The sequence below is a fragment of the Notothenia rossii genome (assembly GCF_949606895.1).
Source record: "Notothenia rossii genome assembly, chromosome: 8".
Lineage (NCBI taxonomy): Eukaryota > Metazoa > Chordata > Actinopteri > Perciformes > Nototheniidae > Notothenia > Notothenia rossii.
In genome coordinates this window covers 35,006,905-35,022,310 of record NC_136906.1, presented here as the reverse complement: position 1 = coordinate 35,022,310, position 15,406 = coordinate 35,006,905, and the positions used below count along the sequence as shown (strand labels likewise).

The 15,406-nt window shown below is 40.9% G+C and overlaps 2 protein-coding genes and 1 long non-coding RNA gene across 11 annotated transcripts in view; 2 read left to right on the top strand and 1 right to left on the bottom strand.

The window, feature by feature from the left end:
- Positions 1-2,054: 2,054 nt before the first annotated feature.
- Positions 2,055-4,191, top strand: LOC307016104 (uncharacterized protein). The gene is made up of 3 exons (XM_079645139.1): positions 2,055-2,165; positions 2,298-2,564; positions 2,808-4,191. Exons 2-3 carry the CDS (start codon positions 2,414-2,416, stop codon positions 3,053-3,055), a joined length of 399 nt encoding a protein of 132 aa, XP_079501265.1. The 5' UTR covers positions 2,055-2,165; positions 2,298-2,413; the 3' UTR covers positions 3,056-4,191.
- Positions 4,192-4,268: 77 nt separating this feature from the next.
- On the bottom strand, positions 4,269-6,562 carry LOC307016105. The gene is made up of 3 exons (XR_013801765.1): positions 6,189-6,562; positions 4,509-5,159; positions 4,269-4,407 (listed from the first exon to the last, which is right to left on the bottom strand). It is a non-coding gene; the product is annotated as an uncharacterized lncRNA (long non-coding RNA).
- A 5,219-nt stretch (positions 6,563-11,781) lies between these two features.
- The window catches only part of LOC307014197 (uncharacterized protein), a 107,687-nt gene continuing 104,062 nt past the window's right edge, over positions 11,782-15,406 (top strand). For 8 of the 9 annotated variants that reach the window (XR_013801182.1, XR_013801183.1, XR_013801184.1 and 5 more), the window contains exons 1-3: positions 11,782-11,837; positions 12,563-13,123; positions 13,828-13,999. Coding sequence is in view for 3 of the 9 variants with exons in the window: in XM_079642006.1 (XP_079498132.1) it covers positions 13,073-13,123; positions 13,828-13,999 (223 nt within the window). In the remaining 6 variants the exon portion in view is untranslated. The remainder of the gene's footprint in view (positions 11,838-12,562; positions 13,124-13,827; positions 14,000-15,406) is intronic. The other variant, XM_079642007.1, reaches the window with a different exon arrangement.

The following is a 15,406-nucleotide window of genomic DNA, read 5'->3' as shown; positions in this document are numbered from 1 at the left end:
AAGCTGGAAAGGAACACACTTTTGCTGTCTTACCTAGAGAACAGTGATTTTGATATGCAGCAAAACCGCCTCCCACCCATTACCACAAAAGAAGTGACTGCAAGAAAATGCATGGATCCACCTCGGACAGAGGTGCCCCACTACCATGCAAGCGGTATAGCAGAATCATTGCCTAGATATGGTACTGCCCAAACTAGGGAAATTAAGCAGAAGTTGGAACGCAACAAGCTTTTGCTGTCTTACGAAGATAATTTAGATTTTGATATGCAGCCAAACCTCCTCCTACCCATTACCACAAAAGCAGTGACTGCAAGAAGATGCTTGGATCCACCTAGGACAGAGGCGTCCCACTACCATGCAAGCGGTATAGAAGAGTCATTGCCTAGATATGGCACGGCTCAAAGCAGGGCCATAAAGCAGAATATAGAACGCAACCAACTGCGTCTAAGTTATGAAGACACCATTGAGGTTAGGCAGCAGGCAACACCGCTCCCACCCATTACCACAACAGATAAAACCGAATGCTTGGTCCCTTCTGGGATGGAGGAATACCAGTACCGTCCTAAATCTGTCGAGGAATTATTGCCCAGGTGCGGAAGTGCACAAACCAGGGCCCTCAAGCATGAGTTGGAAGATATTAAGCTGCTGCTGTCTTACCTAGATAACAGTGATGTTGATATGCGTCCAACCAACCTCCTTCCTGTCACCACAAAGAATGTAGATGCAGAACGATGCTTGGACCCTGCTGGGATTGAGGCGTCCTACTGCCATGCTAACGGGATACAAGAATCATTGCCCAGATATGGCCCGGCTCAAAGCAGGGCCATAAAGCAGAAGTTGGAAAGCAACAAGATACATCTGACTTACGGAGACAACATTAAGGTTAGGCAGAAGCAAACACCCCTCCCACCCATTACCACAACGAATGAAACTGAATGCTTGTTCGCTGCTGGAATGGAGTCATACCAGTACTGTCCTGAATCTGTGGAGGAATTATTTCCCAGGTACAGCAGCACTCAAACCAGGGCCATCAAGCAGAAGTTGGAAGAAAACAAGCTGCTGATGCTGCCTTACCAAGAGTGCAGTGATGTTGATATGCAGCCTACCCGCCCCCTTACTGTCACAACAAAAAAAGTAGATGCTAGAAGATTCTTGGACCCTGCTGGGATTGAGGCATCCCAATACCATGCTAACGGTATGGAAGAATCATTGCCCAGATATGGCACTGCTCATACCAGGGCCATGAAGCAGAAAATGGAAGGCAACGAGCAGCTGCTATCCTACCAAGAGAACACTAAGGGTTATAAGCAAGCAACCCGTCTCCCACCCATTTCCACAAAGAAAACAACTGTGGGACGATGCTTGGGCCCTGGTGGGATTGAGGCGTCCCACGACCATGCTGAAGGTGTGAAAGAATCATTGCCCAAATGTAAAACTCCTCAAACCAGGGCCATCAAGAAGAAATTGGAAGAGACCAGAAAGGTCAATCTGCTTCCGAAACATCTTCCTCCCCTTTCCAAAAAAGAAGCACCTGCAGGACAACACTGTCCTCCTAGGCTTCCGGAGGGCTCCAATTACTTTTTTGAACAGACAGGTGAACAACTGCCCAGGTATGGCACAGCACAAACTAGGTGTATTAAACAACGTCAGGATCGAAACAAGCTGTTTCTCAGGTAGCCTTAAATGGCCTCACCCCACCCCACCCGGTTCCCTTTCAAATATCCTCTTTTGAACAAAAAAAAGAAACTTTCATGTGTACAGTGTTACAAATGTATTGAACATGTACAAACTATTTACATTTTTAAAAAAAACATAACTTGACAGGGATTAACTCTAATAGCTTGGTTTCACTTGACGTCACACCGCTGCGTTCCTTTGGCGCGAAATTCCATTGGAGGTCAGGAAGTAATTTTCTACAGAGGATCTAGCTGCTGTTACCATTGTGAAAATGCCGGTGTGTTGTGTGGTTTACGGTTGTTCCAATCGATCCGGCCAAGAGAAAAACAAGAGGTTTTACCGAGTGCCGAAGGTTGTCGTCCATAAAACTGAGCAATTTAAGAAGCTAACCGAAGAACGCCGGAAAAAATGGCTTTCAAACCTACATCTGCGGTCGGGAGGAGCAGAGTCGTCTAATGCACGTGTCTGCAGCGACCACTTCATCAGAGGTATTAGCTAACTTGGTTTTTGTGGCTTTGTTTATGTATTATTGGGTTGTGGTTAAATGCTTATGTACTTAGTAATACTGATCATGTTTAAGTTACCTGTAGTCTAATATGGACTTTGTTGGGACTTTTTAGGGTGCCCTAGCGCTTTGGGTGACGTTGAGTCGGTAGACTGGGCTCCCACTGTTAGCCTCGGTTACCACACAACAAGTAAGCCCAGATCAGAGGCATCTCTTCGACGAGAGCAGAGGATGGAGCTCAAGGAGGACCAACAAAGACAATCAGAATGTGCAGAGGCTTTGTTGGATCTCCTGCAGACAACCGAGAGCCCAGAACCGACGCAGCCCCCGTCTGTCAGCCCACAACCAGAGGACACCAGTGGGATATTAAATGACCAACAAGGTAAATTAACCACCAGCATTATCATTAAATATTACAAATGTGATTGTCAGAAAATCAATGCAAACTTTGAATTAGGTTTAGGTTTAGAAAATAGAGTACTAACTTGAGAATCTGCAATAATTGGAACAGAGAACTTGCATGTGTGTAAAAAGGTTGTCAAAAAGATAACTTCACAACAATTCACATTCATATTTGACTATTTTAAATAACTAATTATGCTTGCTACTGCTATATTGTATGCAGGTGCAGGATGCCAGACTGATTTAACGATGGAGGACATCGAGAGGATGGAGGATGTCCTGAGACAGAACACAACAGAGCTGGGAGATCTTCGGACAAAGGCACTGGACACAAAGTTCAACCAGGAGTCCTTTGAGAACAACGAAGAGAAGACAAAGTTTTACACCGGGCTCCCCAACTTCTTAGTTTTACTTCAGGTTTTTCAACTGTGCGAGCCCTACATCACCTATGTCTGTGCTCTCCAAATTTGAACAGTTCATTTTAGTTTTGCTGAGGCTGAGACTAAATCTCCCTCTGAAAGATTTGGCTTTCAGGTTCAACATCTATCTCTCCACTGCTTCTAGAATTTGGCATAAGTTAATTGACATACTTCATGAGAGTACAGAATTTATAATTGAGTGGCCAGAGCGACTTGTACTTCAAGCTGCAATGCCAATGGGATTCAGACAGGCATTTGGATGTAGAGTTGCTGTGATTGTTGACTGTTTTGAAGTTTTTATTGAGAGGCCCTCTAATTTACTAGCTAGAGCACAAACATGGTCCAACTACAAGCATCACCATACTGTTAAATTTCTGATTGGTGTTGCTCCCCAAGGCTATGTCACTTACATATCTTGTGCCTGGGGAGGAAGAGTTAGTGATAAACAGATCACAATACAGAGTGGGCTCCTAAAAAACCTGTTACCTGGAGATATTGTCCTAGCAGACCGTGGGTTCGATATTGGCGATAGTGTGGGATTTTAGTGTGCTTCACTAAAGATGCCTGCATTCACCAGGGGGAAAAGTCAGCTGTCAGCATACGAGGTGGAAGAGACAAGAAAAATAGCTAATGTGCGTATTCATGTCGAAAGACTCATAGGATTAGTCAGAAGAAAATATCAGATTCTGCAAAGCAGGGCTGTGCCCATAGAGCACATGCTAACAAAACCAGGTGAGGCACTAGCATTAATTGACAAGATTGGGGTTATTTGCTGTGCGTTGTCTAATCTGTCAGTGTCTGTCGTCCCATTGGAGTAAAGTCATGGAGCTGTAGTCTTGTAAATAAGAAACCATGTATTATTCAGTATCATTTAATCTTTTCAGTAAACATCTTTTTGTGTTCAAACATCTTGTGTTCAAGTCTTTTCAGTAAACATCTTTTTGTGTGTTGTAAATTGTGTAGCCCTAATCAATATATTCAACTTTCATCTACATTCAGGCTTAATTCATTCAACAATATTCTAGAGATGACAATTGGTCTGGTGACGCTCCCATGTATGGCCATTGAGGGTTATTGTAAATGTAAATAAGAAACCATGTATTATTCAGTCTTCTTAGTATCATTTAATATTTTCAGTAAACATCTTTTTTACAATAGCAATATATCACACAGCCCTACTTCCTCTAGTGAGTGTGGTTAGTGAATATGAAGGTGCTGTAATGCAGGTTAAAGAGCTGCCACTGTGCAAATAATAATGCAACAAGGAGAGAACCACAACTTCCGCTCACAACAAAGTCTTCTGTCACCATGGGGCAGCCAATCAGATCCAAGGAGCAGATGAATGGTTCTGAGGTTTTTGGATCTATTCCGGCGATCACAGGCTCGATGTAGTATGGCCCAAACCTGATGAGAGCATGACATATTTACCATTTATGCAGGTATTTGTGCCTACTGTAAGCAGCTTAAATGTGGACATAGGTCTATATTAAGTTCAGTGCACTCACCTCTTCTCGTACAACAGGTTGGACACCATGCTCATGAAGGTCTTGGGCATGATCTGGCGACCCTCCTTCAGCTCGTACAGGTTCAGTCTGAATTAAAGCCTCTGGGATCTACACACAAGGCAAAGACGTCCATCAATCCTCAGATATTTACATTGAATTCAGTCATCACAAATCTAACTTCTTTCAAAGCAATGGATAGCAGAATTTCTAATAACGTTTTCTCCCCTATTTATTAGAATGCATAGTAATACTATTCAACTACAACACTTTTGTTGTTGGTATAAACATTATAGGTGTAGTATTGTACTTGACACTCCGGGCTTTCTCTAAATGAGAAGTCTTACTTAGTCTAGATCTGAGAGTTGTTGCTTTATAGAGTTGTAAATCAATCCTGTCATCATAGTACCCTGGTGTTCACAACTGTTTAGCCACTTTGAGAGAACAAGGTGGAGGTCTACACGCTCATACTGTCTGAACATCAGTGGCCAGTCCTGCCAGCCCAATATACAGCTTATCTCCCATGGGGAAGATCTTCTGGAAGTCTGTGGTGACCATCTGAGCCTGGATGCCAAACCTCCGGTCCGCTGCTATCGCCACACAGTTCTTCCCTCGCATGGCCATGACGGCCCCTCCGTTATAGGACGTAATAGACTGGATGAAGAAGGAGAAACGTAAGAAGAGTTAAGTTAGTCAGAGCTTAAACCATTGATAGATCAAACAACTGATTAAAGAGACAAATCAAACTATTTAAACATAAAGCTAATTTTTAAGCACATTCATTGAAATACAAATTAAGTTTAAGTTGAGGCCCTTCTATACAGCATAACATGTAAAGAATATCCTAAGAATATGTATTATTTGCAACATGCAAATAAGATACTGAATAATGTTGTCCTCAAAATAAATGACTCAGGGTTATTTCCAACCACCCAAATGTGTAAACATGGAGCATAACGTTCATCTAAAATCATTTCAACGATCAAAAGAAATAAAAGTAAGATAAAATAAAAAGTGTAGTTGTAGAACATTATTATTGAACCAAAGTCTTTATTATCCCGCGTTATACATGTTTAAATGTAATGATGTATAGTGAAACCTCGTTGCTGGGTTGTTGAAGTTGTTGCAGTTGTCTGCTGTCAGTGGACTCACATTAAGAAATTGCTGACTAGCTTAGTAGGTTGAAGCTTTAGCTAACCAAACTAGCAATGTCTAATTAACCAAACGTTAGCTGATGTTGACCCAAACGCAACATCAGCCCTTTAAGTGAACCGGATTTATTTAATCATAATGCCATTAAAGTGAATTCGGGGAATGATTGTAACAGTTAAGTTAGCCTACAAGACACACCGTTAGCTCGTGTGCAGCTAGGTAAGCTAAGTATTTAGAGTTGCAGCTATGCCCCGGCTACCATCACAATGAAATGTTTTTTATAATTAACTACAACATTGAATATATTGAAACGTTTAGAGTTGTGAGATTGAAGTTACTTGCAACCCCAAACTTAAAATAGGTTTTCATTGAATATTTGCTAAGTTTAAGCAGGATGGAGAAGTCTATAAGCTAGCTGGCTACCAACATTAGCTTAGCCATCTCTTGTAACTGTTACCCTTAAATACTAGTTACATTTGACCATTTACCTAAAAACACATTGGCATGTGATCTAATGTCTGGTGCTCTTACCATTGTGAGTGTGTTGTGATTTTTTCACGATATCCGCGGCGTGCAGGTTCATTTAATTGTTTGACATAGTCGGTGTCCTCCATGATTCCTGCGTTGATGAATGATTGCGTTTTCACTTCCTGACCTCCACTTGAATTTTGCGCCTCATAGAAGTCACGTGACTGAAACCAAGCTATAAAAGATTTTCTTGAGGGGGTGCTGTGGGGTATCTTGACGTTTCAGAGGATGCTCAAACATTTAGGATTTCCCATTGATGTACCGTTCGCTTTAGTGGAATACGCACATACACAGTGTACCCGCGACTCTTACAATGAAGGCTCGATCAGCTCACGGCATATAGGTGTAAGAAGAGGTAAAGTGCTATTTTTTACAAGTGGGTTCTGGACCTCATATCCTCTAGGGCAGGGGTTCCCAACCTTTTTTCCCAAGAGCCCCCCCCAAATGACTCCTGTTGGAAGTTGCCCCCCCCCCTGTCTTTGCACAAACAGGAACGTGGTTAACAATGCATGGGACTGTATGTCATGAGAGGTGCCATGTTGAGAGGTTGGAGGTCGAAAGCAGCGCTCCAGATTCAGACGGGCTGCTGGAACGCTAGAGGACACACAAGGGGTGGGGGGGCGCAGCAGCGGTAATTAAAGTTTAAAAGTCTAAAAAATGCTACAACTACTGTCACAAACTGGATGAATGTGAAGTATTTTGTTAAAGGAGGATGAAAGCGTAATTAAGGAGCACTATTGGAGTGACTTTGATGGTTATTGGACTCAGGATTAATTTATTTGGATTCCCGCTGTAGGCCTATGAAGAAATTAAAGGACGGTGCAAGTGGGAAACAATTCACAAAGGGATTAAACTGTTTAAAACACATGCTCAAAGTAATACCCAGGGGGCAAAACCCAATGTTTTGGGAAATCAGACATGGAATGTTGTAAAAGGTTGTCCACCAGAAATGATATCTAGGACCTTCAACGATCACAACCTGGGTAGACAACCCGGTCAACTAGCTACTGGAAAGCTACAGTGAGGGTCCAAACAATGCAACCCCTATATGAAAAAAGTCAACAATTCTGGTTCGATCAGATGCCATCATTCTCTTTTTGATTGAATATCTCTGTGACAGTTCATGGTAAAGACAAACTGAGCCAACCTATTGAAAGAGCAGAACATAAGCTTTCAGATGATGCCTTGGTTAAGCATATTATCTGTAAGGCCACTCGATGAAACTGTGCCTTTTTTGACTCTCCAAAGTGAAATCCATTTCAAGCAATGCACTTGTGGTCCTCTGGATTGTTGGTTGTGTTCAAAATGGGTAAATGGACTGTACTTATATAGAGCTTTATCCAGTCTTTAAGACCCCTCAAAGCGCTTTACATACTACATGTGATACACCCATTCACACAGAGCAGTGTACCTTACTCTAGGACCTAACATTATCACACATTCATGGCAACGGTGTGTTGGCCATGCCATCGGGAGCAACTCAGGGTTAAGTATCTTGCCCAAGGATACATCGACATGTTGACTGCATGGGCTGGGATCGAACCCACAACCTTCTGGTTGAAAGACGACCACACTCCCTCACAGCCACAGTCGCCCTGGGGTAAAATGGGTAATAATTATAATAATAATAATATATTTGATTTATATAGTGCTTTTCCTGGTGCTCAAAGCGCTTAACAAGCAAGTAAAGAAGAAAAATAACAACAAAAGTAAAAAGTGCTAAACTAGGTGGAATAAGGGTGAGGGGTTAATGGATTAGGAGTTGAAGGCAAGAGTGAAAAGGTGAGTTTTGAGGGATTGCTTGAATGATGTGAGAGTGTTGGCAGATTGGAGAAAATATACTTAAAAGATTATTTCTATATAACATATTGAAGGGTTTACATTAATATACAGAAGGTTTACTGCCGATGCTAATTTGAATCGATTCAATGTTTACAGATTTGCCAGCAAGTGAGAGGATTTTAAGCTAGCTAGCTAGCTAGCTAGCCAGCACTGTTACTGTAAACTACAATTATTTAATAATTTGTAAATCAGTTTTACAGTGTTAACATTTAACAACCTATTAACCTGTTAAACCCCAAGCCTGTTTTTCAGGTCTCAGGCTCGAAAATGACATTCCCAGAACAAATGACCATATCTTCCCTTCTAAAAGGGGAAAATTAATAATATTTTTCTCAAAGTAATGATAAACCTGTGAGTTGGATGTAAAAGAGTCAAAATCAATATATATGTTTTTTATTTAAAAAATAATTCAGATTGAACATAGTAAAAACTGTAAATGATAGTGTCCGTCCAAAAAATGTTTTACTTATAGTGAAAACCAACCTTGAATGATGGGTTAGTATATTAAAAGGGTTAGGAATCCAAAGTACAAGATATAATAAGTACCCTGTATCAAGATTGATGCAAAACAAGTGACATTTGACCTTTTTAGAGAGGTTTAGCAAAAAAAACTCCACCTCCGCCATTTCTCTGGAACCTTCTTTGGTAAGAAGGCTGACTACTACCAAACCTTGCATGCTCTCAGGATCTTAAGTGAGGCCATGTGGCGCTTGTACTGGCAAACATTTGAGGCATGTGCAGCTGACAGAGAAACACAACACTGGAAGTCATAAGTAGAAAATGTTGTGAAGATGTTGTTTGAGAAAGACACCACTGCTACTGAGAAGTTAGAGATCATCCAGATGTCACGTCCACAGATATCAATCCTACAAGAACAGATGTTACTTTTCCAGGAATCTCTGAATGAGCACCTAACTGCAGTTTTCTGGTCAATATTTCTGGAGATGTCAGACATTGTCCACAGGTTCATCTACTACCAGCGGGAAGGTTACTGGGCAGGAGATCTCTGTGAATCAGCATGGATGCTACCTTACCTCACTGCAGCAGGACACTACAAATATGGGCAGCAGTGTTTGCCTCTGTATTTGGCTGAGATGAAGAAAATGCCAGAGACAGCCACAGAGGCACATGAAGCACTGATGGCAGGTGCATTTGTTGGAAGGAGAGCAGATGGAAACCACAATGGTGTCTCTCCTGACATGCTTCTGGAGCAGACAATGCAGATGCCAAGGAGGCAAGTGGTCTGGATGGTATTATACACTCAATCGTGCTGCCAGGATGAAGTGGGTCTACACAAAACCACTCACTGCAGCTATCTCTGCAGAGCTCAAGTCTATGCTGCACCTCCATTCCTCCAGCCCTCACCAAGTTACTGCCCTTCTGCGCATGACCCAGATCATTGCCAGTGATGAGAGAACTCAACATTGTTGACTTCATAGGCAACCACGAGTGCAGTGACCTTCCCCCATCCCTCTTCCAGGAAGATGGCAGAATGAGTACAGGGACCAAGGCGAGCCTTGTGAAGATATTGAAAGAGAAAACCAAAGTAAGCAGCATCCCTGATTTGCCCAAAGACTGCCTCAAGCAGTAGTCCGCCATACGACACTGGTCTTTCAAAACAGGTGAAGGATTTGGAGTGATCGCTGAGCGATACAGGCACCTGCTGCTGATTGATGTGCCTCCTGGCACTGACATCATACACTTCTGTTGTGACAGATACAGTACAACCAGCCTCAAGTCAGCTGAGCAAGAACAGAGATATGCCAGATCCAAACCAGCGAAAGTGTATGAAGTCAGTGAGCAGTACACAGCTCTGGATCCAAAGGAGTTTTTTCCAGTGTCTGCTAACAAAGCAGCTCTTGAATCAACACAGCAGGAGGCTGACACTAGGATCTTCCTCCACACTCTCTACAGTGTCCAGAATGAGGAAGTTGACAGAGTTGTCATACATGCCAATGACACCGACATCATTACCACATGCCTGTACTATGGTGCAACGCACCTCAGCGATCTAACAGAGCTGTGGGTGAGAACAGGCCAGAATGCATACCTGCCTAAACATAAAATGGTTGTGGGGCTGGGACTTTCACAGTGTTGTGCCATGCCCTTCATCCACAGTCTGAGTGGTAGAGATACCACTAGTTATCCATATTTCACTGGCAAGAAGGCAATGTTCAAGAGCAGCATGAGTCTGGACATACCTGCACTTGAAGAGTTTGGTGAGAACCCTGCCGATGCCATAGCAGATGACCTCCTCAATCAGGCACGAGACCTCACCATCACTGTGTATACATCCAAAGCTGATCACTTTGAGGGTTCTGATCTGGGCAAACTGAGAGCAAACAAGTTCCTGAACAACAAATCAACGCTCCTAAAGCTACTACCCCCAACAGAGAATGCATTTCTGCTGAACCTGAAAAGAGCTGCTCTGGCAACCATAATTGACAAGAACGCACACATCGCCAAGCCAGAAATCCCCCCATGCACAGAATTTGGATGGTTTCTGGACAATGGACATGTAGTTCCGGTACCATCTACAAAGCCAGCAATGAACAAGACAATCTCATGTGGATGTCTCAAGGGCTGTCAGAAGAACTGTTCCTGTGCAAAGAATGCAGCTCCATGCTACATAGGGCAACTGGCAACCAAATGCAGAAGGATACACACTGCCACACTTGAGAGCAGTGACAGCAACTGTGACTCAGAAAATGAATAGAAAGCAAAAAGCTTTCTGGGACACTGCCATGAATACCACCATGTGTACATTGAAAACATTTGTATATTCAGTGTAGGGTACTTTTTCCCCCTTTCTTCTTAAAACATTCACATTTTTCTAGTTCTGGGCCATGTGAATGATTATTTTGTGTTCAACTTCTGATTATTGTGTCATATCTGTTGATTTGTTGTTAATAACTAAGAAAAGATTATGTGAAAGTGAAATAAATGTTTTGCCACCAGGAATTTTGTTTATTTCATGATCAAAATAGGATATTTTATATAAGACATTGATTTGAAAAAATAATAAAAGGGTATTGATTTGACATTAAGTTGAACTTAATGTCAACTTCCAGATAAGTTGAGCTCAGTTTTCCCTGTACTATAACACAGAAAACCTTAAATTAAAGGGTTTCGCAAAGAAAGTGGCGGCCATTTTGAATTTCGCTGCCTGTAGCTTTCCAGTCTGTAAACTGAAAAATCCAACCGGATCTCACCAGAATGCGTGACTCCTCCACGACTCCTTAACACCGCATTGCGTGGTGGAGTCACGGAATCTTTTATATTTGCGTGTCGGCACCACGCAAACAACCCCAATGTAAAGTGAATGAGGCTCCTTTGTCGTGGTGCACACACGCATTTCTACAACGTCCTGCAGTGAACTTTTTATTCTATAAAACGTTTTTAAAATCTACTTTATAGCTTGTAGTAACTCACGGGAGGCTTCTTTTATTTTATTTGTATTCATAATAATTTTTATTTTTCGTCAGAATGTATTATGGTGCATTATTTACCAATGTTTGTTCTCAAAAAACGGTGCATTTTTATTAGATTAGTTATTTTTTAAGGAAGGCCAGAGCTTCAGCTGTCTCAAATAGATTGTTCCCTTTAGTTTACGTTATTTAAAAGACAATTACATTAATATTTGATCATTAATAGTAATAATAATCATTTTTTTTATAACAACGATAAACCAGAAGAAGATGCCGTCGTTACCACGGCAACGTTATGTCGCGCTTGACGGCAGTGAAGTAGCCACGTGACGTTGCCCACGATCACGTCACTTTCATTCATTTCATCTCACAACGGACTACAGTAAGTATCTAAAATTAAGGGGAGTTTATTTCTTTAAAACACGAAATGATATTGCTTTTATTTATTCCACTGTAGCACAGTCTCTATAGCGTTTCATTCCTGGATATTATGTTGAGTTTATAGTGTGTTTAGCTTTTACACTAGGCTACACGCAAGCTAGCGGCCACGTTCAGCTAGCCTCCGGCTTTCCGGTCAAAGTTTGAAGCTGGATAGCATTTATAGTTTATACAGCTAAATGACATTAGCTGTCCCCGGCACAGTTGGATAGTGGAGGTGCCTGCTAGAAAAATATGTTTAAATGCTTGTATTTGCTCATGTGTTGTAAAGACAGCTTTCAACACAGAGTTGTAATAGTGGAATCGGCGATGGAGTGGAACAGAAATGTGGACCTGGAGTTTTTTCAGAGGATTTGACTGGCCAGTGGGGACATTGGGATTGTTACATTGTACAATTAAAATATATAGTAGAAGATATAAGATATATACATTATACTAAATTATTATTGCATAATAGAGTAATGTACAGATTAATTATTATTGCACTCTCTTCATTTTGTGTATTGTTTGTATATTGTGTCTGTATTGTTTGTATGCTATGTCCCTCATAATATAACAATATGCACAGTATAAATTATACTAAATTATTATTGCATAATAGAGTAATGCACAGATGTTACTGTTATTCTAAATAATCCTAATCATGTTTTTATTTTTCCTGTTTTACAGCTTCTTTACAACTCTATATCACCACACACATATCCACACACACACACACACACACACACACACACACACACACACACACACACACACACACACACACACACACACACACACACACACACACACACAAACACACACACACACACACACACACACACACACACACACACACACACACACACACACACACACACATATAAAACCAACGGCACTTTTAAGAGCCACTCTCTCTCTCACTGTCTCTCTTTCTATCACTCTCTCACTTTCTCTTTCAATCACTCTCTCACCTTCTCTTTTTCAATCACTCTCTCTCACTTTCTCTTTTAATCACTCACTCTCTCACTCCTACAAATGGCTGGAGGGTCCCAAAAAAAGACCTGCCCAAGCTGTCGGCAAAGAATTTACTGTCGTAATAAAATCTGCCCAGTATGTTACCATACACAGCCCAAACATTTGAGACTGAAAAAGAAAATAGAACAATTCCAAAGCCAGCAGCAGTAGTGGTTGTCATCAATGACAAAAAAACGAATCAAGTCCCACGTTATTGATGACGCCGCCATTCTGGTATGTAGTTTACAGAATTATCTCATTCACCAAAAGTGTGAAAAGTAGTTGTATTACTTTGTCAGAGGATTATAAATTAACTGGTATTGCTTCACATCCACAGTATTAATTGTATCATTAAAGGTAGGGTATGTACATTTGAGAAACCAGCTCGAGTGTGCTAGGATTTGAAAATACACAGCCGTAAAAAATCTGCCACATGGAAGGCTGACAGGCACGTAGTCCGTCCAGTTATACAGCCGAGCCGGCTAAAATAATTGGTCGTGCTCTTTACAGTACTACGGCTTCCACAGATGAATTTTTTTTATGGATTTTTTGTCAAAACACTTCAGATATATCCATAGCTATCGGGATGTTAAGAGCATTCCATGGAATATAACAAAAAGTGTATCTCGAGCCGGTTTCTCAAACTTACATACCCTACCTTTAATGAGAATATAATTCATGATTAATGATTTTCAAACAGAATGAACTATTATGTGTAGGAAGTTTAGGAAATGTCTCATAAGTTAAAAATCCCAAATGTATTCAACAAAACATTATGAACAAATCATTGTTTTTATTATGATGCCAGGATATAAGTGTAGATGATTTATTTTGATGCTACTTCAGGGCAAGCTTGCAGATAAATTCAACAAATGTAAACAACAGTTTTGTATATTTATCTAATTGATGTCTCTACCTCTCAACAATTACTTTCCCAGATGGAAAAGTTGCATGCCCTTGGCTTGAAGCCCCTGCTGCTGTTGGCGTATCCCCCTTCCAAGAGGGTGGCATCTAAAACAAAGGTGTTGATGCCCACGCATGCCCAGCTGACCACATACGCCAATACATGCCTCGAAAATGTGGAGGTCATCTACAATCTGATGGTTGCAGGTGAGATTGCATTTATTTAATAACCATCTGCACGAGTCACTCATGCATATATTGACTATCTGTTATACAATGTGTGGTGTTGCTTTGTCCTGTTTATTTCAAAGCAACAAAGAGAGTCATTTTAAAGAGCTGGGGTCTCATTTATAACTGTTATGTATGCACAAAACAGGGCTTGAAAGAGGTGTATGCCACTTCCCATGCAAAAGTTGTAATCTATATATTTTTTTTAATTGACAGAAGATTATGGTGACAGGGGAAATTGTCTATTCAGATGGTGAGGTGGTGAATTGAAGCCAGATTGTATGTTATAAGCAATAAGCATCATTATACATATAACCTCTCACATATTTAGTTTCAGTTAATATCACACGTTTCTTAAAGATCCTACATTCAAACCATCAGTGTTATTTGTGCATATGCTTGTGAGCCATAACTAATTCCATAAGCATCTTTCAATTGTAAAAGAAGTAAGCCAACTCAAATCTCAAATCAAATTCCACTTAGTATTTCATCAGCACTGTTTCGCCATCACATTCCCCACCATCGGAGCGCAGAGGAGATTGTTGAAACAGTATAGTACTGACACTCGTGGTCAGTTGTGGAGCGCACTGCAGCTGAGGAAAAATATCCAAGATAACATGAAATAGCAGTAAACAATAGCAGAGCAGATGCAAGTACCAGACTGTGTCTCCAATGCGTTCTGTGGTGCACAAAGAGCGCACTGAAGACACTCCGGCCCCCACACACGTCTTCTCAAGTGACCTCACCCAGCACATCTTTCCCTCCTACACATATGGATAGCAAAGTCTAGAAATAAAGCCAGTGACAGCTCTCGCACAATCTCACATATGAGCCCTAATTATATTGCAGGCCAAAACTTAAATAAATACATTTTGTTCACTTATCAAACTTCCATTTTCCAATGATAACCCAGTGTGGGGGATACCATTGACTTTTGCAAATATTGAAGCGATCAGTTTGATTGCTGTAAACATTTATAAACATTTATAAACATACTCAATCCATTTGACTTTTTTTACAGTTTAGGTAGATTAGGGTTGCCTTTTTTTGCATGTTTTGCACATTGGCCTAATTTCATGTTTTATAATGTATGTGTGTGTATTCCATGTTCCTGTTTTCAAACATTCAATATTCAAAGGTGTTATGCACAGCTACAGCGTAGTTGTTGCCAATGACAATCTTAACTCCCAGGCTCCTCCAACCATGCAGCATACAAACAGTACAAGAAGAAATAAAATAGTGCAAGAAGAAACTAGTTCAACAACGTAGGTACAAAACTAACATGCAGGAATAAGTCAAATATATACATCTAAAATAGAATAAGATGAAACAGAAAGTAAAATGAAATACTAATATGGGGAGTAGGGATGTGCATCTCCATCACTG